Source organism: Corythoichthys intestinalis, chromosome 11 (assembly GCF_030265065.1).
Source record: "Corythoichthys intestinalis isolate RoL2023-P3 chromosome 11, ASM3026506v1, whole genome shotgun sequence".
NCBI classification, from domain to species: Eukaryota; Metazoa; Chordata; class Actinopteri; order Syngnathiformes; family Syngnathidae; genus Corythoichthys; species Corythoichthys intestinalis.
Window position 1 is genome coordinate 34,451,198 of NC_080405.1, and position 24,418 is coordinate 34,475,615.

The 24,418-nt window shown below is 38.7% G+C and overlaps 1 protein-coding gene across 6 annotated transcripts in view; it reads right to left on the reverse strand.

Moving 5' to 3' along the window:
• Positions 1-24,418, reverse strand: part of gria1a (glutamate receptor, ionotropic, AMPA 1a) — a 143,232-nt gene that overhangs the window by 34,753 nt on the left and 84,061 nt on the right. For all 6 annotated transcript variants that reach the window (XR_009064754.1, XM_057849573.1, XM_057849572.1 and 3 more), the window contains exons 6-11: positions 18,709-18,867; positions 18,091-18,258; positions 14,534-14,638; positions 14,289-14,399; positions 8,038-8,244; positions 6,658-7,103 (exon numbers count right to left, since the gene is read on the reverse strand). Coding sequence is in view for 5 of the 6 variants with exons in the window: in XM_057849573.1 (XP_057705556.1) it covers positions 6,658-7,103; positions 8,038-8,244; positions 14,289-14,399; positions 14,534-14,638; positions 18,091-18,258; positions 18,709-18,867 (1,196 nt within the window). In the remaining variant the exon portion in view is untranslated. The remainder of the gene's footprint in view (positions 1-6,657; positions 7,104-8,037; positions 8,245-14,288; positions 14,400-14,533; positions 14,639-18,090; positions 18,259-18,708; positions 18,868-24,418) is intronic.

Genomic DNA, 24,418 nt, shown 5'->3' on the forward strand with positions numbered 1-24,418 from the left:
GTGCCTGGCATTTGCAGCTCTCTCTGGTTTTTCCATTCTCTTAATATAACTGACTTGTAAGTTGCCTATATGTCTGGTTCTTACTTGTGAGTGATGTTACTTTAGATGTCAACGCAGCAGTAGGACAAAAATGTGTGTCTTTTATTGGAATAGTTTTTGGAGAAGTCACACATGATGATTTTGTATAGCACTGACAGCAAAATGCATGGATGAATGGATAGATAAATAAATTGATAGATAGCCACTGTCTTGAGATGTTGAGAACCAAACTATCATTACGGAGAAAACTTTTAAAGTAACTTATTTATTTAATTATTTCTTTAAGTTAAATTACATTTCACAGCCTTGTTTGTTTCTTTGGTTTGCTATATGCAACGTTTTTAGAAGCAAAATTTAGAGAAAAATAAAGTTGAACATTATTTTTGTAAACTTTTGACTTGCCTACTTTAAGAGTGACTTACTGCATTTACACTTAAATGCATATGGCGGAAAACACAGACAAGACTGAAAAAGCAGTTTCTGCTCTTGCACTCCTCTTTAAAAGAAACTGCTGTATTTTAACCCAAAATAACTGTTGTGTTTGGTCGAACAATATGTCTATATGCTGCCAGAGCAGATTCATGGCGCATTAAGCCCACAATTTATTTCTAATTTGTCCCTTTTACCCTGGAAATCCCCGTTTACAGACGTCGTGCAACCGCTTTTGTTTTAACCCAGCCATAAAACTAAGGTAATTAATTATATTTATCATTCAAAATGTCTGTCATTTTTAGCTTATAATCATTAATTGATATCTTATATTTCGTTTGAAAAAAAAAAAGACTTAAAAAAATTATTCACTCGCATATTTTAAACTTTTAAACAAATGACGTCACAATGAAAAAAATGGCGTCTGTAAAAAAGTCACGGATATCTACCTTATAACTATCGCCTAATTGTATTTTTTTTTTTTTTGTTACTGTCGCATTTTCTCCCATATGTTAGATGATAAATACGGTAATCGATCCAAACAAAGAAAAATTGAAAAATAAAAAACGTTTAAAGCGGTAATTATATGAAAAAGAAAATCTCGACCACTCCTTGATGTCTGCGTTTTCTCCATCGTGACCTTTGTTATATTGCCATGTTTCACCCATAAAATCCCCCCAAAATCCAGCTGTGGGCATTCACAACTGTGTCTTGACACTCAGTGATACATGGTACATGGAGTTTTTGGATCGAAACAAGGTGAGTGCGCGATAATATCTCGTTAAAGTCATGGAGTCTGTAATTCTGCTCTCGCGTGGTCTCGCCTCCAAATAGGGTTTTGCTGTTTAAAAAAAATTTTCCATTTTAGAAAAATGCCCTCCAGCTCAAACTTTTTCTTCCCCCAGAAAATATAGATTTTAAGCTTTCCAATGATGTATCACACATGCATAACGGACAATTTTGAAATTTGGCCAAATTGGGGTCTCAGAGCGGAATTTCAAGTCACCTGAGTGTTTTCCGCCATATATATTTGGTCACTGACACAATTCTCATATTTTTTATGTTAAACATTACCACAATGGATTTTAAATGAAAGCAAGGGTGCCTCCCACTCTTTAAGGGTCCAAATATACACACACGCACACACCTACATCCAGTATTTGTTGAGGTTCATCATATGCTGAGTTCAAATGGCTCTTTAATACAAGAATTTCAATGCCGAAGCTGAGGCACCATTTTAAAAAATATATATTATTCAACCTTCTTGTGGTAGGTAGGTTCAAAGAGAAAACATCAAAATAGCTCACTGATCACACACACCATCCTTTCGGTTACCGTGTTACATTTGATACATCCTTTCCCGCCAGGCAAAAGTGTGAGTCCCAAATGACTGCTTTTGCAGACATGCACACACATGCCTGCACGTGCACACCTTCCACGCACGGACGTACCCCAGCACACACACACACACACACACACACTCGAATACTGGACTCTGAGCTGGAACCTCACTCCCTTCTGAATATTGCTACCATAAAATGATTATTTGGAGAGTTAACTAATTGCTGATTATTTTTGGGTAATTTTACGCTAGTCTTGATATTCTAGCTGTAAACGTGGACTTGAACAATAAAAAAATTCGCTAAGAAAAGATGGATTAATAGGATACTAAGAAGAATGTTCTCAAATATCTAATTTTAATTAATTACACATATAACCATTTGCTTTCTTCAAAGACAGCAAAGATCAGGGAACTTTAATCTTAAAAGGCTCATAGAAAACTATTTGGACATTTTTTAGGTACCGGTAAACACATTTTCTAAAAGATTGCCTTCTATCAAATTAGTTGATTAATGTAACAATAGATGGGACGGTGATTAGTCAATTAATTGCGGCCGTCTTGCGTCTTTGAGAAAATGCTAAATAGAAGCGACAGTCGTTGTAAATTGTATACAAAAGACAGAAGGCAACATCAACCACACACAAAAAAACCCTCTCACGAAAAACTGGTGGAACAGTCAAAGAAATGGTTAGCCGGATAGACAGAAACCAAAATAGAGCTGAAGATTAAGTTTGACAGACGAATTGATGGTTAGAGGTTTGTGTTTGTAGAAGGTATTCAGCCATCTACAGAGATAAACAGAAGGAGGAACCACAAGTTTGGACTGCAGCCTATGGGAGGCCTGAGTGACAGTGCTGACATTTAGAAAGCGCAAAGTAGTCTGTGAATAAATAGCACAGTGTCCAATAAACACACATGCACAGTCACTGTACACATTCATGTACCACCTTAGTGTATGACTAGGTAACATCGAAATCCTACAGGGATGTGCGAAGACAGTCATCAGACAGTATGTGAGCACACACATACACACACAAACAGACACCCTGCACAAATGAATGAATTACAAACCGCAAAGGATATACATACAGTAAATCATATACTTAACACAATAATTTGAAAGGAACCTCTGACTTAAAGGCTTGTAGGCTGTATTAAGCCACAATTGTTCTCTATTACTAAAATATGTTATTAGAAACATATTAAATATTGCCATTAATTTAAAAATCCATAATATTTAGTACATGTTTTGACCTACGGAGGGCGCCATGTTTTTAAAGCTGCAATGGACTCTCGGTGTGATGACGTAGATTGTCACTGTCAATCGACGACTGCTCCCTTGTTACTGCAATTCCTTCTACGTGGCGAGACGTCCAACACATGCGCACATCGGTTAAAAGCGGTGAGTACCTACAATTTGTGTTTTTGTGAGTCTTTTATTACCTTTTCATTGCCTCAAAATCCTTTTTGCATGTGTTTCCCTCTCATACTTTTATGCATTGTGTTTTCTTCTTGTAGTTTTAAAGCAGATCGTTGATCTGTTGACCACATTAGTCACGTAGCATATTTAAACGACCCTTATTTGATATTACTACGTTTAAGTAATTTCTTAAGGCATCTTTGGTATGTTCTGTCAGTATGCATCAAAACAAAACAAGCTGAAAGTGCAAGGTACAGTGGTATGAAAAAGTATCTGAACCTTTTGCAATTTCTCACATTTCTGCATAAAATCACCATCAAATTTGATCAGCTCTTTGTCAAAATCACACGGATGGAAAAAAACTTTGTCTACCCTCCTATCGGATGCAATAACTTCAACCAGATGCTTTCTGTAGCTGCAGATCAGTCTGACACATGGATCAGGACTAATCTTGGCCCATTCTTCTCTAAAAAACTGCTGTAGTTCAGTCAGGTTCCTGGGATGTCTGGCATGAATCACTGTCTTTAGGTCATGCCACAGCATCCCAATTGGGTTCAAGTCTGAACTTTGACTTGGCCACTCCAGAACGTGTATTTTGTTCTTCTGAAACCATTCGGAAGTCGATTTACTTCTGTGTTTTGGATCATTGTCTTGTTGCAGCATCCATCCTCTTTTTGGCTTCAACTGTCTGACAGACGGCCTTGGGTTTTCCTGCAAAACATTCTGATAAACTTTGGAATTCATTCTTCCATTAATGATTGCAAGTTGTCCTGGCCCTGAGGTAACGAAACAGCCTCATGCTCCCTCCACCATGCTTCACGGTGGGGATGAGGTGTTGATGTTGGTGAGTTGTTCCATTTTTCCTCCACACATGACGTTGTGTGTTACTCCCAAACAATTTAACTTCTATCAATATCTATCTAAATCTAATTATAGTGGGCTGGGCAGCTTTAAACCACCCATCAGTGATTTGGCACACACCTGACTCAAATTGTTTGGTAAAAATTGGGTTCAATTGCTCTTTACGTCTCCTTAGGCAGAGGGTTCACTTACTTATTTTTCCCCCTTCTGTCATTGTTTGCATGCTATCCTCATTAAAATATGAAAACCTATAACTGTTTTGGTGGTTTTAGTTAAAGCAGGCACTGTTTTTTCATCTGTGTGATTTTGACAAAATCATGTCACATTTGATGGTGATTTTATGCAGAAATGCAAAAAAGGTTCAGATACTTTTTCATACCACTGTAGTACTCTGGGTGTCAAATTCGCCTCCTGTAGACGTTTCGCAAGTGTAGCACATTTTGGCAGGTGTTTTTTTTCTTACTTTCGTCTCGTCTCATTCAGTCTTTCCTGTTCATTTTTCTTTAGCTGCTCGTTTTGTGAAGTATTGACAGTGCTGTCATGTTCATTGATGTTCCTCTCAGGTTTAAATTGAAAGGGTTGAGCAGATGACATGTTTATGTCTCTAGAGCTATACTCTGGAAGCCCGGTAGCGTAACCCAGTGACGTCACCGCCATGCGACGTCAACAACAATGGTGCCCTCTGAGGTCAACTAATTTTACAAATTGTATAATAACTAAAACATCAAGAGGAGTTTCAATATAAAATTATTTAAACTCATAATAACGTTCATCTTTTAACAACTACGAGCCTTTCTTGAAGTACAACAATTAACAACAGTGACTACTTTTTCCAGTAACCTAACCTAACCTAACCTAACCTAACCTAACCTAACCTAACCTAACCTAACCTAACCTAACCTAACCTAACCTAACCTAACCTAACCTAACCTAACCTAACCTAACCTAACCTAACCTAAACACAGTCAAAATGAATTTCTCAATTTTGCACAAAGTAATCCTTAAATAAAGAGAAAATCAATTAAAGTGTAGTTTCACTTTATGGAAGAGCCGACAAGACATTTCAAAAGAGAAAACCATTAATTTTACTCGATCTGATAAGACTTGTGAAAATATAACATAGCCATTCCCAATTAATTTTTGCACTTGTGGGCTCCGTTGAGGAAAAGCTTTAAGAAATGAATATGTGAAATTGTGTAAATACAGACAAAACCAAAACAGTAAAAATCATGAATAAGAGCTCATTATTATTTCGGGGCTCCATCTACACGCACCTCTGTGTGTGAATATGAGCCATGTTAACTTAACTGGGTCACCCAAATGTTTAAGTGGAGGGCGATTCCCTTCAGACAAGACTGAGTGGGGTGAAACATTCACTGTGTTGATATTTTAGCAACTCGGCAGTTGCTACCTTCTTTACATTGGACACAATTGCTAGATCGAGGTGCGTTTTAAAGGATGACGTACATTTCTTTGAACACTGTTCATCAAAGACACACTCACACTTTCCCAAAATAAATGTGTGAGGTCAGATACAGACAGACAAATGTTTGTGTGCATCTAACAAGAAATGACAGGGACTGAAAAAGGTTGGGAGACAAACTGTCCCTAGAAGACACATAGCACAGAATTCAGATGCATTCACTGGCAGCTCTCAGACAATAAGCTACATCGAGCATGAAGAACAGCAGCCTCTAGACAATTGTGCAGGTACACAGATTTCCTGCCTCACCCTCCCAGAACTATTTGTGTACAGCAGATGCTAAGTGAAGCACAAGATGAAAGTCATAACAATGTTACACATCATTACAGTAGTTTATTTCTGTTTGCCAACCACGCAATGTTTCAAAACAAATTATTCTATATATAACTAGACAATTTTAGATGAAAACCGCTGACTTCTGTCACTATCTACATCTTAGATGATGCATTGTGTGACTTTTGATAATGTCATTTCACTTGGGAATTCAAGATTGTATTTTTTCATGAACCTAAATATAAAATATCTAAGTTCTCAAATAAATGTTTGGTGTTAAAATATTACAAGCAGAATCACGTCTGGGAAATCAGCAGTTCATGTCTCATTCAAACCTTTGCGACACTGGAAAAAATCTTGTCCTTTCCACACAGCAGGTTATATACAGTATACATAAATTATTTTTTTAAATTTATTATGAATGCACCTTTGGTAATGTTTAAAGAAACATGAAACCCTTGACCTACGTATGCTGTATCTGTTAGGTCAGACTTGCAAGAACAGTGCTTAGCATGATCCTTTCATTTTCTTCATCGGGTCTCTCCGGAAAGCTCAGAAAATTGACCTCAGTGTCTCTAATTTCAGACACTTAATGAGATTTTTAATTTGTGACCTTTTTGAGAATGGTTTCTTGACACTGCATATGAGAGCTCTAATGGGACCAGCCAGAACATCCAACACTCCCATTATGATTTTTCTTGATCGCCTTTCAAAGTGTTATATTGAATAGACAGCTTAATCGATCAGTTAGTTTGGAAGAAATAAATTGATCAAGTTAACAGATGTACCGATCTAAATGAAAGGTCTTACCGTGGTGAGATATCACAGCCTTGTTGCATGAATGCCCCCAGTGAGAACCAAAGGGAGTTGAAAATACCGAACTCATTGGACTGCTCCGGATTTTGCTGGTTGCTGTTTTGCTGGGTTGTTGTCTGGCCCTGCTGCAACCCATTGGAGGCCGCAGCCTGAGTAGGGCTCTGTGGCTCACCTCCTTCCTCGTAGTCATCAGCATGCCACTCATATGGGCTGAAGCGACTAACAAGGAACAGCACGACGCTGACGCCAATGTATGCAAAAACAATGCACATCCAGATCTCGTAAGCCAGAGGGTCTAGGAAGGAAAATACTCCAGGTTTCGATTTAGTAGGTTTCTTGATCATGATGGAGATGCCTAGTGACATGAAGGGCTTGGAGAAGTCGATAACTTCCTCTCTGACTAGGGTAATGGTCAAAGGTGCCACAGCCACGTCTGCTTTCTGAAGAAGAGAAAAAATATCTAATGCAAAGCGTATTTGTTTTATTTCATGAATTTTTACATGGTGGCTGAGTTGAAACTGACAAGAGTGGAATTTGACAAATACATATTGACAAGCAACACAATTTCTTGGAGAACACCCATCAGACAGATAAGGCACAACTGATACATTTTGGCAAGTCACGATACGGCTATGATTGTAGATGCATACATATTCAAAGAATGAAAAGAAAATAAGGCATTGGACGAAGAGTGTTTTGATATTGTGCAGGGTAGAAGGAAATCTCAGGAACATCAAGACATTCTAGAGAAAAATAATGCTACCCAACATCAGGAAGCTTGGTCTCAGTTGCATTTACTTGGGTCTTCTAACAGGACAAATACCCATAAAACAGCTAATAAACCAACAAATGTTAGAGAACAAAATACCGTATTGGCCTGAATATAAGACGGCTCTGATTATATGACGACCCCCTCTTTTTCAAGACTGAACTCTTTAAACTTGAGAGTAGCTGAGATCTGCCATGGGAGAACATCGCTTCAATGATATTTGGCGCCATCCAGCGTCGTGAATGGGGAGAGTAGCTGAGATCTGTCATGACAGAACATCGCTTCAATGATATCTGGCGCCATCTAGTGTCGTGAATGGGTATATTGTCTGGAGCGCGAATATATGACGACCCCCTCTTTTTCAATCTTATTTCAATGCAAAAAAACACCGTCTTATATTCGGGCAAATACGGTACTAATCTGTATGGTTCTCACGCAGATTGTTTCATTTTGTGGATACCACATTTAAGAAAGAAATGCCTGATTTTCAGTTGCAAATTTCCAACCCCCTTTCTACAATTTCTAAATTGTCAAAACAGCACCCTTTTAACACTAACCCTTTTTGTCTATAAACAGATAACACTCATACAAAGCAGTAAACCTACCCCATATACAAGTTCTCCAACCATGCCGTTCCACATTTTGCTGTCAGGGTCTTTTGCTCCATACTTGCCATCTGAAACAATCTTCAGTTTGTACTGATATCCAACATGTTTGGCTATCTCTGCAGCCAGTTCTACAATGTAGCCCTCGTATTTATCATTTCCAACAAGCTTATCATGGTTTGTCTTAAGCATCACATATGGCGATTCCTGAAAAATATAGAGAATAAAACATAATTAACAATAACTGCAATGGGGATGATGATAATAAAAACCTACTGGTACAAAAAGTGCTTAAATATATAGCTATGGCCCACGCTACTGTAAGTGGACTTTAGCTCTATACAGCAGGACAGTTTGTCAAGTTAATTAAAGGAGAGAAAGCATTATGGTTCATATTCAAGCTTAGTGCAGTTTATGCAGCACAGTAATCCATCTCAAATCGTGTTGTTTAGAAACACATATTCCTGAGATGAAAATGCATTTGTCATGCTTCCTGAATAGGAAGTGACAAAGTAGATGGGATTACATGTTAATGTCACTGTATACTTTAAAGGTAATGTTTAATGTTTAATTTAGATGCAAACATTAGTAGGACAGCAACGACCCGTGGACCAATGAGGAAGCAGAGGAAAACAATATACAGCATACGATTGGACATGGACTTTGAAAAAAAGGTTTGTATGTGTATGTGTTTATGTACCATGCCCAACTTTTGTTCTTTAAAGGGATCAGCAGATAGAAAGACTTGTAGTTGATAGATGAACGTTATAATGAGTTAAAATAATTTGATATTAAAACCTCTCTTGATGTTTTCGTTTTTATACAATTTGTAAAATTAGTTTAACTAGTAGGTCGCCATTGTTGTTGACGTCGCAGAGCGGTGACGTCACTGGGTTACGCTCCCGGGCTTCCAGAGTATGACTCTAGAGACATTTTTCATCTGTTCAATCCTTTCGATTTGAACCCGAGAGGAATATTAATGAGCAGGACAGCACTGTCGATATGTCACAAAACAAGCAGCAAAAGCAAAATGAACAGGAAAGATTGAATGAGACAAGACTAGCGTATGCCAAAACCGGTGTTCTGCCAAAATGAGCTACACTGGCGAAATGTCTACAAGAGGTGAATTTGACACCAAAAGTACTACCGTGCGCTTTCAGCCTGTTTTGTTTATATGCATACAGACAGAACATACTAAAGATGCCTTAAGAAAATACTTAAATGTAGTAATATCAAATAAGCGTGGTTTAAATACACTATGTGACTAATGTGGTCAACAGATCAACAATCTGCTCTAAAGCTACCTCAAGAAAACACAATGCTTAAAAAAATGAGAGGGAAACACATGCAAAAAGTATTTTGAGGCAATGAAAAGGTAATAAAAGACTCAATAAAAACACAAATAGTAAGTACAAGCCACTTTTAACCGATGTGCACATGTGTTGGACGTCTCGCCGCGTAGAAGGAATAGCAGAACACCGGTAGTGTTCGTCTGGTGACAGTGACACACTCATAGCTGTCAACCTGAGGGCGTTGGCAATCTTACAAATAGTGACGTACGCCCTTACAAATTGGTGACTAATCTTACAACGTTGTTTATAGTGTGCAATACGAAACAAAAATAAAACTAAATTTTTAAAATAATATGAATTTATTGGTAATATTAATAATAATCATACATTTTATTTATAACGCACTTTACATTTGAAAAACAAATCTCAAAGTGCACCTTGCCAAAAAAAAAAAATAATAATAATAATAAAAAGACTAAGAATAAAAGAGTAAAACCAAAACAGACAGAAGCACCGATAAAATCAGATACCAATCAGATAAAAATATGACAGTCAAATAAAATTAGCTAGAATAAGCTTTTTCAAAAAAGTGGGTTTTTAGTGCTTTTTAAAATGCATCCACCGTCTGCGGGGCTCTGAGGTGGTCTGGGAGGGTGTTCCACAGACGGGGAGCAGCAGCTGCAAAGGCCCTGTCGCCCATAGTCTTGAGCCGAGTCCTGGCCGGGAGTAGACGGTGCTGTTGGGGGTTCCGGCTGAAGTATGTGATGTGAGGAGTTCGGTGCGGTAGGTGGGGGCTACACCGTGTAGACAGTGATGGGTGTGAAGGAGGATTTTGAATTCAATACGGAGGTGAACAGGGAGCCAGTGTAGAGTGTGAAGGATGGGGGTGATGTGCTCGTGTTTACGCACCCTCATCAGGACCCTGACAGCGCTGTTTTGGACATAGAAGCCTTTGTAGGCTATTATTTTACTAATATTGTAACATATAACCTGGTGCAATTAAAGAACAATATCTTCAGCTACATCATGATTACTAAAATTTAATAGTGACTTTTGTTATAATTCTTTGTAGCATTTTTGGCAATTTTTTATCATGTCTTTTGATGGCTGCACTTCATGGCACTTTAGCTCGCAATTCAGTTTGACTTGAAAGTAGTTCATTAGTGTGTCCAATTATAAATTAAAAATGTCAAATGATAAAATCAACTTACCAATGCAATCTTTGAGTCAGGGAACATTTCTTTTGCTAATTCTGAGAAGTGATCAGCAATAGTTGTGGGCAAATTGTGTTCGGCACCAAATTGGCAGAATAAAATCAACGCTTTTGTCACTTTTCATTCTGCAGACTTCATCTTTATGACCAGTGTTGCTAATCCTACTTTTAAAAAGTAATTAATTACAGTTACAAATTACTTCTCCCAAAACGTTTTTGAGTTAGTAACTCTGTTACCTGTATGTAAGAGCAATTAGTTACTTGGCAAAGGAACTGGTGTTTTTTTTTTTCTTTCATTTTTTCAAAAAAACGAAAACAAACAAAAAACAAAACAAAAAAACATAGTAATCTTTGCTATGTTTGGAAGTGATTTAATGTTGTGAATCAACCGTTAAAGTTTGTTGTGAAAATTGTGAAAGTTTTAAAACTGGTTCATCATTTAAAGATAGATTCAAGTCAAAATTTTGCCGATTTAGGAGTATTTTAGATAAAAAGTTACTTAGGTTAGCTAGGAAGGTTCATTACAACAGAGCCTTTCTGAGAAGTCTACTGCTTTAAATTGGCGGCTGTTTACCAATGCCGAGTCTGTCATTTCACATGTAGTTTTATATGCATGTGATATCTAGGCATAGATTGTAGGCTGTCGGCTACAGTCAGGAAATATTGGAGCCACCTAGCCTAGCATCGATTTTGCTACAGCGTCACAACAAACACTCTTCTCTCTCCGTGTCTCTGACTTTTCTCGCGTCATTCAACCAATGTAACACATAGTAACGCACATTGTCTCGTTGCAAAATCCAAACGGAGAAAAAAACTAAAACTAATCCATGAAAAACGTACAGATTTTGAATGTACTGCGTACACATTTAAAAATCAGTGCTCACTTGTACAAATTACGCAGAAACCGTACAACTTGACAGGTATGCAAACTACGTCATCACCCCAAGCATCCGTTGTGCGCATAAAACATGGCGCCCTCCATAGGTCAAAGCATGTACTAAGTATTATACATTTTTAAATCAATGGCAATATTTTTGTGTTTCTAATAACATATTTTAGTAAATAAAAGAGAACAATTGTGGCTTATTAGATTCTACAAGTCTTTAAGTCTGAGGTTCCCTTCATTGCATCTGTATCAATAATTACTATATGTCATACCTACATTTTTTGATTTTAATTGGTTACTTTGACATACTACAGCTCCTTTTACACCTGAGGACCAAGTTTGCTTGAGACTAAAAATGACCACAATTTTTACATGATGCGCTGAGGTGAACATATGCTGCTGTCACAAATCATAAAAGAAGGAAGGAAAGCATTATTCCTTTGTTTGTTTTCTAGATTCTTTTGTTCTTTATGGTTGAGGTGATCCTTTTTATCTTGCTGGTAATATATCCGCACTTCAGCGAGAAAATAAAGCAGGGCATGGTCCTGTGCACTTGGAATGACAGACATTAAACTCTTGCGAATGCACCCATAAAAACATATACAGTCAGAGATTTAGTCAGGGACAGAGGCTTACGACTTCTGTCCCCAAAGCAGCAAATCTATGGGTTCTTGCTGCCATTTATTTTTGGAGATCATAACAGGAACGGAATATATTACAAAAATAAACCCCTGAAAATAATTGAGAAGCACTGCATTAAAGCCAGTCTGCTTCCTACTTCCAGAACTCTTGCTCATTCAGCCTGTTTGCACCGGCTGCAACCAGTGGCATTATAGTCAAGCATACAGTTGCACTTCCATTTTGGTGGAACAGCAGCTCGTCTCAAATATAATAAATATTAAGACAGAATGTCTTATTTTTGCTTTTCAGGTAGCGAACCTATTTATTTTCCAGGAAAAGTAGACACTGATAACCAGTTATTTTAGATCTGTGCTCCAGAGAACTGTGAACTTTAGAATTTCTTTTAATTGATTTTTCAAAATGGGCCAAAATATGCCACTAATGAGCTGCATGTCTTTTTGTGTAAATATCCAATAAGTACCATATGGACATATTGCAGAAAAAGTGCGACTTACAGTATATACGATGTGAACGAATACCGTTTTGCTCTATAAGAAAGAAATATACCAGGTCTAGAGACAGTAAACTGAAGTGAATTGCAGGCATCTGTGGATACAAATTTTCTTTTCCGATATCAAATTTTCCACACAAGGCAGAACCCGAGAACATCCTGTTCAAGCATAGATAGAATTACATCTTGATTGTTCTCTTCTGTATACAAACAGGTGTTCTCAGCAATGTCCTTAAATATTAAAGGAATGTCAGAAATAACCTTGGTGACAGATAAATTCTCTGCTTTATTTTAAAATCCAAACTAATAGAACCAGCTGCAGATCTCTTACATAGACTATCACTAGAAACTCCAATTTCTGGAGAAATTACTCTGGGTCTTTGCTGTGTGGCTACAGAGATCTTAGCCCCGCCCAGGGCGATCAATAGAATGGACAAACATGCCCGTCAATGACATGCCATTAGAAAAAAATGAATGGGAAATTTGGACGTCCATGGCTGTCAATGGCAGCACCCTCTATAAGCATCAATGGAATCGGAGAAGTTTGGGGGACAAGTCCTATCTGGTCATTTCCTGTTGATTTGGGGACATTGTTTTTTTTTTTTCCTTGAAAATGAATGGGAAAAATTTTGGACGTCCATGGCTGTCAATGGCATCGATTCACATATGTGTCAATGAAATCTAAGTACATTAGCATCAATAGATTCGACATATATGGCCGTCAGTGGCATCAATGCAATGTCAATTCCATTGGAAATTCTATTGGAAGTGAATGGGAAAGTTCCCATTAAAAATGAATTGGAATGTTTTTCGCAAATTTCCGGGGAACCGTAATTTTTTTCAAAATTCTGTATACAGCTTTTATGCCCCTCGCCGTCCCGGAATTTTTGATGCCCAAATTATGTGATTTGGTCAAAAATGGTAGGACTAGATACATTTTGAAACTTTTTTTTTCCGGAAAATTGCCGTTTACGGGCAAACGGAAAAATTTTCGGGGCCGTTTGAAAAATTCCCATCATTGCACAAAAATTCCGGTCGTTTGGATACTTGAACGGCGCCGATCAGTCAAACAGTGATGATGGTATAATAAGAATAAAGTTGCAGAACAACACTATCTGGTCTTTTTCAAAGACCCAGATAATAAGGCCATTCAAAACTACCAAGATGAAATGAATTAAAAAATCCACAATTAGAGCATGCGTGTCAAGAGCATAATTCTAGAAAGTTTTGTGCACTTGATGAGATCTTTATTAGGTACTGCTGGACCCATCTAGCTTCTGTCGTGGCACCAAAGGTTTATTTTTATTTTTAAATTATTATTATTATTTTTTTTTTGACAATGACTCGGCATTTATCTATACATAACTTGCCTTCTTACAAACGCAGCTTCAGGAGTGTTATCATGCGAAACACAAAGCTGGGATTTTGTTAGGCAACTTCTGCCGTTCACTAAGCACTATGGAGTGAATAAAATGTTACTTTGCAACTAGCACGATTTCTTAAAATAGCAACTTCGTAGGAAGTAAGGAGAGAAAAATGTCGACTTATAGAACTAAAAATATGGTTAAATGTCTGGCTTCTGGTGGGTTCACAGTAATTTTATACATTTTTCTTTTTAATCAACATGTTTCCAATGGATGAGTTCATACAGGCAACAATTGCTAAGATGTTGCTGCATTAATCACAACTGAAACCAAATTCTATACCTTAAATTTTACATAAACTCACCAAAATAGTAGTGACGATGTAAGTTCGGTTCTGAAGGCCATATGTGTCATTGCTCCCTCTCATGAAGCTTGCGGTGGTCACATATTTTTCATCTTCATTCCAGTAGCCGACCTAGAAAAAGGATGGCGAAATATTTTTTAAAAGTATTGAAACGTATGCCCAAATATATTCTGTATGGTTTTAAACGTACTGGATCCTTGTTTTTGCATCAAAAATAACCAAGAAACAAAAGTTCTTATTCTGACCTTTTTGGGTCCCGATGGCGCCAGTTCCATGACACTAACAGTGTAGTTGGTTCTACGGCCTTTCTCATTGAATTGAATGTGACCAGTTAGACCATCAATACGGACCTGTGTTTGAAATGTTGAGTTAGTAATTGCATAAAATAAGACACCCTAAGATATATAACTGGAAACACAAAATGTATAAAACCCATTTTCCCTGTTGCAAACATTTGTTCATCACACCTTTAATTGATGTCCATACATTGCAAGGCTAAAGTGTCTATGTCTTATAAGTATGAGACCATGTCTGCCTCCCTACGGAGGTAAATGACATATGGGGTGCATGTTCGTGTACAGTGCAGTGTTTGTCTTGGCGGCGTGATGGGGTTAATTGAGCGAACACAGCTTCATTCCACAGTCTATCCGAAGGCAGATGGCTAGATTGACACTGAGTGGTCCTCTGCACAGCCGTTCTACAGACGGCGCCTGGGGCCGCCTGAGTACATGCATGCTATTTCATTAAATGTGATATCAAGTCTAAAATGAGTTCTACAGAACATTAAAAAGTACTGGTAATTTTAATTGACATTGTTTAGTAAGCAAATTATTTCAGGAATTGTCTCAGCATCTTGATAAGAATGCATGCGCGTGTGTGTGTGTTGGGTGTCTAATTGAGTACGACTTGAAAGTGTGTATGACAACAAAAAGCTTGTTTATTTCATATTTCACGTGGTGTTTCATGCTCCTAAATGAAATGGACCACCTTGGATGTGTGAAGCCATCGTTTTATATATTCAATTTTTGAATCCCGCACCATGAAAATGGTTACTTCCGGCTCCAGTCTCGGGTTTAGGACGAATGCGAACATGACGTCACCTTGGTCAGCGTCTCACAATACAGCATTGCTTTACAGCAGTACTTCTCAAATAGTGGGGCGCGCCCCCCTGGGGGGGGCGCAGAGCGATGCCAGGGGGGGCGCATGTGACCTCGGGGAACATGCTTTTTTTTTTTTTTTTTTTTTTTTTTGCCGTACTGGAATAAAGTGTACTTGCACATCCACTCAGTGGGTGGCAGTGGCGCTCTCATTTTCAGAGTGCACGCAGTATTTTTGAACTAAGGAAGAGCACTAAGCACACACAGAAAACAGGTAGGAAGAGCAATGTCCCGCCGCCGTTTTCGAAAGCCGTTTTCCGACCGGACTCACTCACGCAGCGACCCACTGTCTTGTCCGGTTCTCACGTCGCCGCCCAAGAAGTGCCATTGTCGGCTTGGGATCGTCACGACGACCGCCCTCACCTACGGTTCTACCTCGGCCGCCGAGAATGCACTTTTTTCGTGCCGTTTGCCTTTTAGAACGTGCCGAATATTGCCAACAATCGTCCTGCTTTGTCAGTGTTATATCAGTAAACCAGTGAGCATTGTTAGCATGGTCATTACAAAATAACTCCACACCATTTCAAAGAAGGTAAATACTGTGAGCAGCAAAAATAAAAACCATCCTTCTGTCCAAGGACACTCTTTTTTTCTTTTATTCAGTTTTGTTTTTTCGGTCAAATTTTTTGGCATATTGTCCTCATGAGTGAATGTTTCTAATCAATTTTAATTTTTTATTATTTACTGATTTTATTACATTTTATTTTATAATAATTTTATGGACAAATGATACTATTTACAGTGGCGGCAGAGAGTTTGGGGGGGCGCGAAACATTTACGTCTTCCTTGGGGGGGCGTAACAGAAAATAATTGAGAAGCACTGCTTTACAGCATGCAGATGGACTGTGGATTCAGCTGATTTTGTGGATTAATTTGTTTATTTTTCGCATCACGCCAGCCAAACGGCTAAAGGCCTTTGTGGCTGCACCAGGGAGAAGCGTGTGAGCCTTTTTGGGTTTCAGAAAGTTCCCGTTCAGTCCGAGATCGGCCAAAACAAGTGTGCAACAACTGTTGGACCATTGGACTTACGTGGAGGTGAGTAAACATCGTGTTTTGTATTATTTCAAATACTGGGATCATGTTAATACGGAGGTGGTTTGCATTTTGTGGCTGACATGCTCCTTGTCCACTCGGCTGACGACCGACGACTTGTCGCACATCCCCCTGCCTGGAGATCACTATACCCGGCTTATTGCCCTCTTTCGGTGTTCTGTCAAATTTTGCACCCGATCAGAAATTGCAACTTTGTGTTAAAAATTGGCCGCGAATACAGCGATTACAAAGTAAACAATACAAACTTTCTTTAAATAAAGGACTATTTACTTACGTTTGATCATGGACTACATGTAGAAAAGTTCTCAGACACATCCTGTCAAGTTAGCTGCATAACAACTGCAGCCGCACTTTCACTGTTTACGTCTTCGCCGTGTAGTTAAGCATTAATTTACTATATATTCGTGTTGACCATGTGGCAGCTACGCGCTCCTCCGACGTCGGCTGGTTTGTCCGGGGTTAATTCTCCAGGTGCTCCCCCGGCAAACATGCTCTCCTGCCTGCAGCAGGGGACGAGCTGTAACTTGCTCGCCGCCGGGCGGGTTGCCGATCGGCGAAGACAATCAACAACCCCGCCGCTGTGTGACATTATCCCGAGTAGTTTTGAGTGATTTTTCGCTTCGAAAGCCGAGAATAGACTTTGAAACATCACTCGGTTCGGGTTAGCAAGTCGGGTGGCTGTCACGCCTCCTGGTTTGTTTACGCTCTCCGAAGTCAGGGCAGGGAAATGACAAAAGCCTGACTAATTCCGCTGGCATAAAATATCGTTCGGGAGGTGCGACAGTAAAGGTGAAGTCGACAGTTTTGACCATTATGGAGTAATTTTGTCATGTCATCTTGAATAAATGCATTTTTATTATTTCATATTCCATTTAGCACAAGATTGTTATTTGTCATGACCATGGCATTTATTTAGCTATTGGGGGAAAATACTCGGATGAAAAGAATATCCTGTAAAAATATTGGAGTAGAGAGACTGAAACAATGACATTTTGCAGCTCTTTTCGTGGCGTTTTCCTCGTTCTGAATAATTACCCCTCAATGGGCTGTATAGTAAAATCGATGAGCCCATTTTCCTGCCGACGTCATCCACCTCTCGGTGACACTAGAGCCCTATAATGGAAGGTGTGGCTAAACCGCAGATTAAAAGACTAATTTCTCGTCATCTGCGCTTTGCCAATTTGTTGTATATTGTCAAATTCTCTCAAAATATGATTCTAATTCCCATAATAATGCTATTTAAGACTTTTTTTTTATCCTGTCGTACGCACTTTAAGAAATCTCACGTAGCCCTGTTCTTCTATTTTTCATTGCCAAATATTACATTTCTAAACTCAATTGCTGATGTAATATTCTATGATGATCACAGCTGAGTGTTAGTGCCTGCAGACATTGTTTACCAGCCTGGATGTCAGTTTTGATTCTGAGGACTTTCCTTCGACTTCATGCGAACTTTAGATGACAGAACTAGACCTAATTTGCTCAGCCAGCCACAACTCAGGAGCTGTTAGCGCATGTGCCACTTAGGAGTAAGTGTATGACATTTGCTGTTCGTGTGTTTGATTTTAAGGCTTCTCTGTGTGGGCTCAGACCTGCTGCAAGGCTCTTTGGATGTCTATGCCTTGACCCCATGGGGCTGGTGGGTTGGCAAGACATTCCCCAGCATTGCCCCTGCGCGATATGTCTATCCTTTGTCTCCTTAAATTCTGGAACGCTGTTGACATGACTTTCACACCATCATATGTCAGAGCTCCAGTGTACTGAAAACACAAAAGACGATGATTAGAAATAAAGGAAGTCGATGGTAGAATGTAATGTGAGAGTGAACAGAAATATCTTTGTAGAATTACTGTATGTATCTAACCGGAAAATCCATATCACATCTATTCTTTCATTTCGTGTCCAGAGTTGATTGCTTCACACTGATCCGTTACTTTTGCGGGTTAAATCTATTATCAGGTAATTATATTGCAACACAGCAACATTTTCATTATTGAAATGTGATACGATCATAGAAAAGTGTGCTGTCACCCAGTTTTACAGTTTCATGACCTCTCGTTAACCGCTACAAAGAGTAGGGGAGCTAACAACTCTCATTATGTAATCATTTAATAATCCTGTCGGCACTCATATTATCAGTAGAGTTGAAAACACCGGCACTCCAGTTACAGAAGGTGAGCAAAGGGAAACATTGTAAAAAATGTAGTTACTTTCAGACCACTCTTGGGCATTTTGGAATCTTTGTTGTCAAATTCCATCCATTGCTGGACAACTCTACTAACACTGGGCTCTGAGTTGTTGACAAGCTGGAAGCCGGTAATGTTCGCTCCACCCTTCCGCAGGTCTGTCAGGTCAATGTCCAGGAAACCCTGTGAGAGGAGGTGGACAGGCAGGAAGAGTGAGAGCCATAGGCAAGAGACTCCACGCTCACTGGCCACAATATCAAATGCACCTGCATAATGAAATGTTCAGAAAGAGCAAATGCATTGAAACCAAGCTGGTTGTTTTTTCTATAAAGTTAAAACAGTAAAATAGAATACAGAGACAAATACTGAAATGCATTACCTCATTGTGTCATAGCCATTAGTAATCATTTATAGCATCCTGAAAATGTGCAAAATTTGAAAATGACATACACCTCTTTTGAACTTGAAAGCTGATATAACAGAATCACTGTCTCTACATGGAGACAAAAGTAGTGAGAAAGGAAAAGAACAAAATAGCTCTCAAGAGAAGCTGATAGAGTTAGCTTTTTTTTTTTTTTTTTTTTTTTTTTAAAAGACGTTACGTGTAATCCTTGCAGGTCACTGAGAATGGACAAAAATTTTCTTTTTCAGAGCGGAATACTTGACATGTTCATTCATTCGCGCTGCCTTGTTCTCTCTTTCTCTAGAGGAAAACTCTCTTTGCTGGAGGTGGAACGCACTGATGGACATACAGACAATTTGGAGAAAAAAGCTCTACAGTATAACATATTTTGACATTGATTTTACCCTAGTGACTAAAGCTCCACTTTGGATCATACAAATACTATTTAATATTTAAGGTAGATTTTTTTTTTTTTTACGTTATCTTATGTCTTAATATAAAGAAAATACATCAGTATCATACAGATATGATCCTTATAGCCGTAGTTCAGAATTTTGACATTAGACCTTATCTTCGAGTTAGCAGTGGTTTAATTTGTTGGTGGAGTCTATTTCAACAAATTCCATGCAGTTTGCAAGTTATTTGTTAGTTTCAGGGCTCCAGAGTGGCTAAGCTAGTGCGAGTCAATGGCACCGTACGAGTATGCCCATAAAAAACGATAAAGATCTACGAACAGATCTAGCATAGAGAAATAAATTCAAAACACAGATCATTGTTCCAAAACACCCATGCGGCCAAAACAATGTCACACCAAACTGCCTTAATTCATTTTATCCTGAAGGATTTTTTTTTTTTGCGTATACACCCACAATAGTTGTGGAGTGCTTCGGCCACTCGTGCTCACGCTGCATTAAAGGAAGGTGGGAAGTCAGACTTATCCCGCTCGGAGGGTACCAGTTGCGGCCTCAAGCGAATGTAAACATGTTTTATATTTTGGCCATTAAAAGACATTTTAACCTCCAGCAAACATGCCTTCTCGTTAGCGACCAATTATTGAGGCGTTCCAATGATAGTTTTCCACATCAGATGATGAAAACTCTGACTTGCCACCTTCCTCGGATGCAGCATCAATCTGCTGAGTTAACTGTCGCCGGTGTACCCGGTGTACTGCGAAATGTGCTTTTAGAAGCTGTGGAAACAGACAGAAGAAATGTGCAAAGGAAAGTTTCCACAAATTCCCTATGAAGAATGAGGAACAATATAAACGGGTTACTTGCTGCTGGCTACGACATAAAAATCAGCGGTGAAAAAAAAAAATGATGTGATATCACTCCGCCCTGCTCCTCTGCAGAACTTCTGGATTGCAAATGTTGCTGTTCAGACTGCAATTATTGACATACATTGGTAAGTTTTGATAACTTCATTCTAAAAAATAGCCAACACTATTAATTAAATGGGTCATTGATGATATTAATGTGTGCATATGTTGTTTTATATTGGCATGCTAAGTAGGGTTGGGCATCGAGCATTGAGCATCAATGGGACCCGGATCTAACACTCCAGTTCTCCCAGAAACGTTAGAATTTTTAATTTCAATTCCATGTTTCGATGCCCTGCCGAGCGGGAAAAAAAATGCTGCTGAAACCACGAAGAAGAAGCCACAACAAACGCGTGTTTGTGCATTGCAACTTGGACACAATGCGGCGGCACTCAAAAGTTTGGCTTAACTTTACAAAAAAAAAAAAAAAAAAAAAACATAAAAAAGAAAAGACCAGTCAGCTCAATGCAACATTTGCAATGAGCTGACTGGTCTAATTATGTTTTTGTTTTATTGTGTGGGAAAAAAATTCTTACATCAGCGAAACGTCCTACATTAGTCGAATTTGACACCCAAAGTACTAACGTGCGCTCTAAAATTGTTTTGTTTATATGCATACAGGCACAACGTACTAAAAAATGCCTCAAGAAAATACTTAAATGTAATTATATTAAATAAGGACGGTCTAAATAAGCTACGTAACTAATGTGGTCAACTGCTTCAAAGCTAACACAAAAAAACACAATGGTTTAAAGTATGAGAGGGTAATACATGCAAAAGGTATTTTAGAGGCAATGAAAAGGTTCAAAAAACTAATTAAAAACAAAATTAGTAAGTACTCGCCGCTTCTGGTCAATGTGCGCATGCGTGCGGATGCTTGCGCAAGCACGCTGAGCATTGTGTAGACATTTCGCCGCGTAGTAAGGAATGGCCAAACAACGGCTTCATGGAATATAGCCTAAGTGCCAAGTGCAAAGGTACCCGAGTGCTAGTAGTTGACCCACTGCGCCGTCAGTACCTGGTAAGTGAAACAATACATTACGTCTGTGTTTTGCTGTTCCCACGATCCGACCCTGGATTAAACAGTAGATGATGGATGGATGGATGGGAAATAGTACGAGAATAAGTCGTATTATTACGTTGGGCTATAGACCCTACCCACCTACGTCACAAAACCACGTGCTCGCTGTATGGTTCCGCCCACTTGTCCGTCATTTTGACTCTGTATTAGCATTGTTTTCAATTGATGGCGGAATTTAAAATGCATTTCATGGAAGACTCGGTGCTTTCTGATGCCGCAAACTCACTGGATCTGTTGCATAAAAGGCGTTCTGAGGAAAAGCTTCGTTCTATACAGTCGCCAGATCCATATTTGATGCCCAAATCGATGTTTTTCGACCCACTGTCTTCGCCCTGTCTGCCTGACATCTGCTACGCAGATATTTACAATTATCTTGTCCACACTAAATCAGCCTATTCTCACGAAAATATGAAAAACTTCAAGAGCTTGGAGGCTTATAAATACTTTGTTGCTGGTTGGGTGAAACAGGTCCTCGTCCACGAAAATTCGGCAGGAATCTATCTTGTGCTTGGAAAGGTGAGTTACGAAATTTTCAATTCAAAATCTTTTGTTATTGCTAACATCCACTGTCAAGTCTAATGTATTTCATGTCGTTTGTCAATGGAGTTAAGGCTTTTAATGTTTATATGGTTTAGCGATAGCACTCTCACTACATGCATACGTGTATGTTGTCGGCGATTAGCCTAGCAATGATCTTAATTGTGGTTATTTGTCAGCCCCGTAGACGAGGCAAGTTTCTTTCACTTGGTACCAGCTAAATATTATTCAAAAAATAACGATGGTGGAAGAAAGGGAAGTCACAAACATCTTGAACTTGAAACTATGTCGTACTACGTCGTATGTTGTCGGCGATTAGCCTCGCAATGATGTTAATTGTGGTTATTTGTCAGCCCCGTAGACGAGGCCAGTTTCTTTCACTTGGTACCAGCTAAATATTATTCAAAAAATAACGATGGTAGAAGAAAGGGAATTCACAAACATCTTGAATTTGAAACTATGTCGTACTACGTCGTATGTTGTCGGCGATTAGCCTCGCAATGATGTTAATTGTGGTTATTTGTCAGCCCCGTAGACGAGGCCAGTTTCTTTCACCTGGTACCAGCTAAATATTATTCAAAAAATAACGATGGTGGAAGAAAGGGAAGTCACAAACATCTGGAATTTGAAACTATGTCGTACTACGTCGTATGTTGTCGGCGATTAGCCTCGCAATGATCTTAATTGTGGTTATTTGTCAGCCCAAAACCCTCTAAGTATATCTTAAATGCATCTTACCGGATATAAAATGACTACTACATAGTCTGTGGTGATTTTTTGGTGCCCAGTTTTCACGTCGAATTGCAGCCGTCCATTTCGCTCTCTTTGGATCCCTCGGAATACGGTAAAACTTCAAGTCTCTCCTTCCATCTTCTCTGTTAGTGCAACCAACAGCCACACACGCCTTCACCATTTTGATTATTAATGTTAAGGAGCAGAAAAACACGCCGTAAATAGGAGAAATGTACGTAGCCGTAACAGGTTAACACTATGTTTTGACGGACAAGTGGGCGGTACCATTCAGGAGAGCGGAGTTGTGATGTCACGTGGGTAGGGTCTATAGTCGATATCATTTATATAGAACTAGATGCGAAAGGACAGACTCAGCGGCGTTAGAACATCTAAAGAGAAATAGATGCAAAATGACAGACTCGCTGGCGGAAGTAAACAGCCGCCATTTTAAAGCAGTCGACGCCTCCGTTAAAATCAACAGTAATAAAAGGATTTTTGTTTTGGAATTTGTTGTGTTGCTTATTTAGAAAGAAGCAGCCATATCAAGCATTCGATTACTTTTTTTAATGAACTTGTAGCAGTGAAAAGATAGCATCACATCACAAAGCATCCTAGCCAGACGCTCTCATCTCTTCTTCTCCGCATTATACGTACACAATCCTACAGCGCCACTCACTGGCGTAACTGGTTTTGTCACAATATAAACATTATATGTGTCTGTAAACACAACAGAAACCCATTTTACAAATAAGGAAACCTTATTATTTTGCCTCATCTACATCAAATTATAATAAATAGAATAATTTAAACTAATGCTTCGTTGTAGCTCCCAGCTAAGGTACATGTATGGCAAAATAATATAAGTAAATGTTTTCTCAGTGAGCTTTTGAAAAATAAACATTGTGGAAGTGCACTCCTGTGGAAAAAAACTTCATCACATTCGAGATCAAAGACTGATATTTTTTTTATTTTTTTTTTATTGACCCTGCCTCTTAAAAGAATCAGAATTGGGAATCGTTCAGAACCGGAATCGAAACATGGAACCGGAATCGGAACCGGAATAGTTCAATTTCAAACGATACCCAACCCTAATGCTAAAATGGTCCAATTGACTCGCGCAAGCTTAGCTACTCCAGAGCCCTGGAACTAACAAACTAAACGGAATATGTTGAAATTAACTCCACCGATTAATTAAACCCTCCCCAACTCGGAGGTTAAGCCTGATGTAAAAAATCCTGAACATCCCCTTTAATTACGATAGTTTCCTGGGAAAATACTAGTCCTTCTAAAAAAAAATTAGCATATTGTGATAAAGTTCATTATTTCATGTAATGTACTGATCAAGATTAGACTTTTATATATTTTAGATTCATTACACACAACTGAAGTAGTTCAAGCCTTTTATTGTTTTAATATTGATGATTTTACCAAAAAAAGTCAAGAAAAACCAAAAATCCCTATCTCAAAAAATTAGCATATGATGAAAAGGTACTCTAAAGAAGCTGCTAGCCAAATCATCTAAATCAACGAATTAACTCAAAACCCCTGCGAAAGATTCCAGAGGCATTTAAAAACTCCCAGCCTGGTTCATTACTCAAAACCGCAATCATAGGCAAGACTGCCGACCTGACTGCTGTCCAGAAGGCCATCATTGGCACCCTCA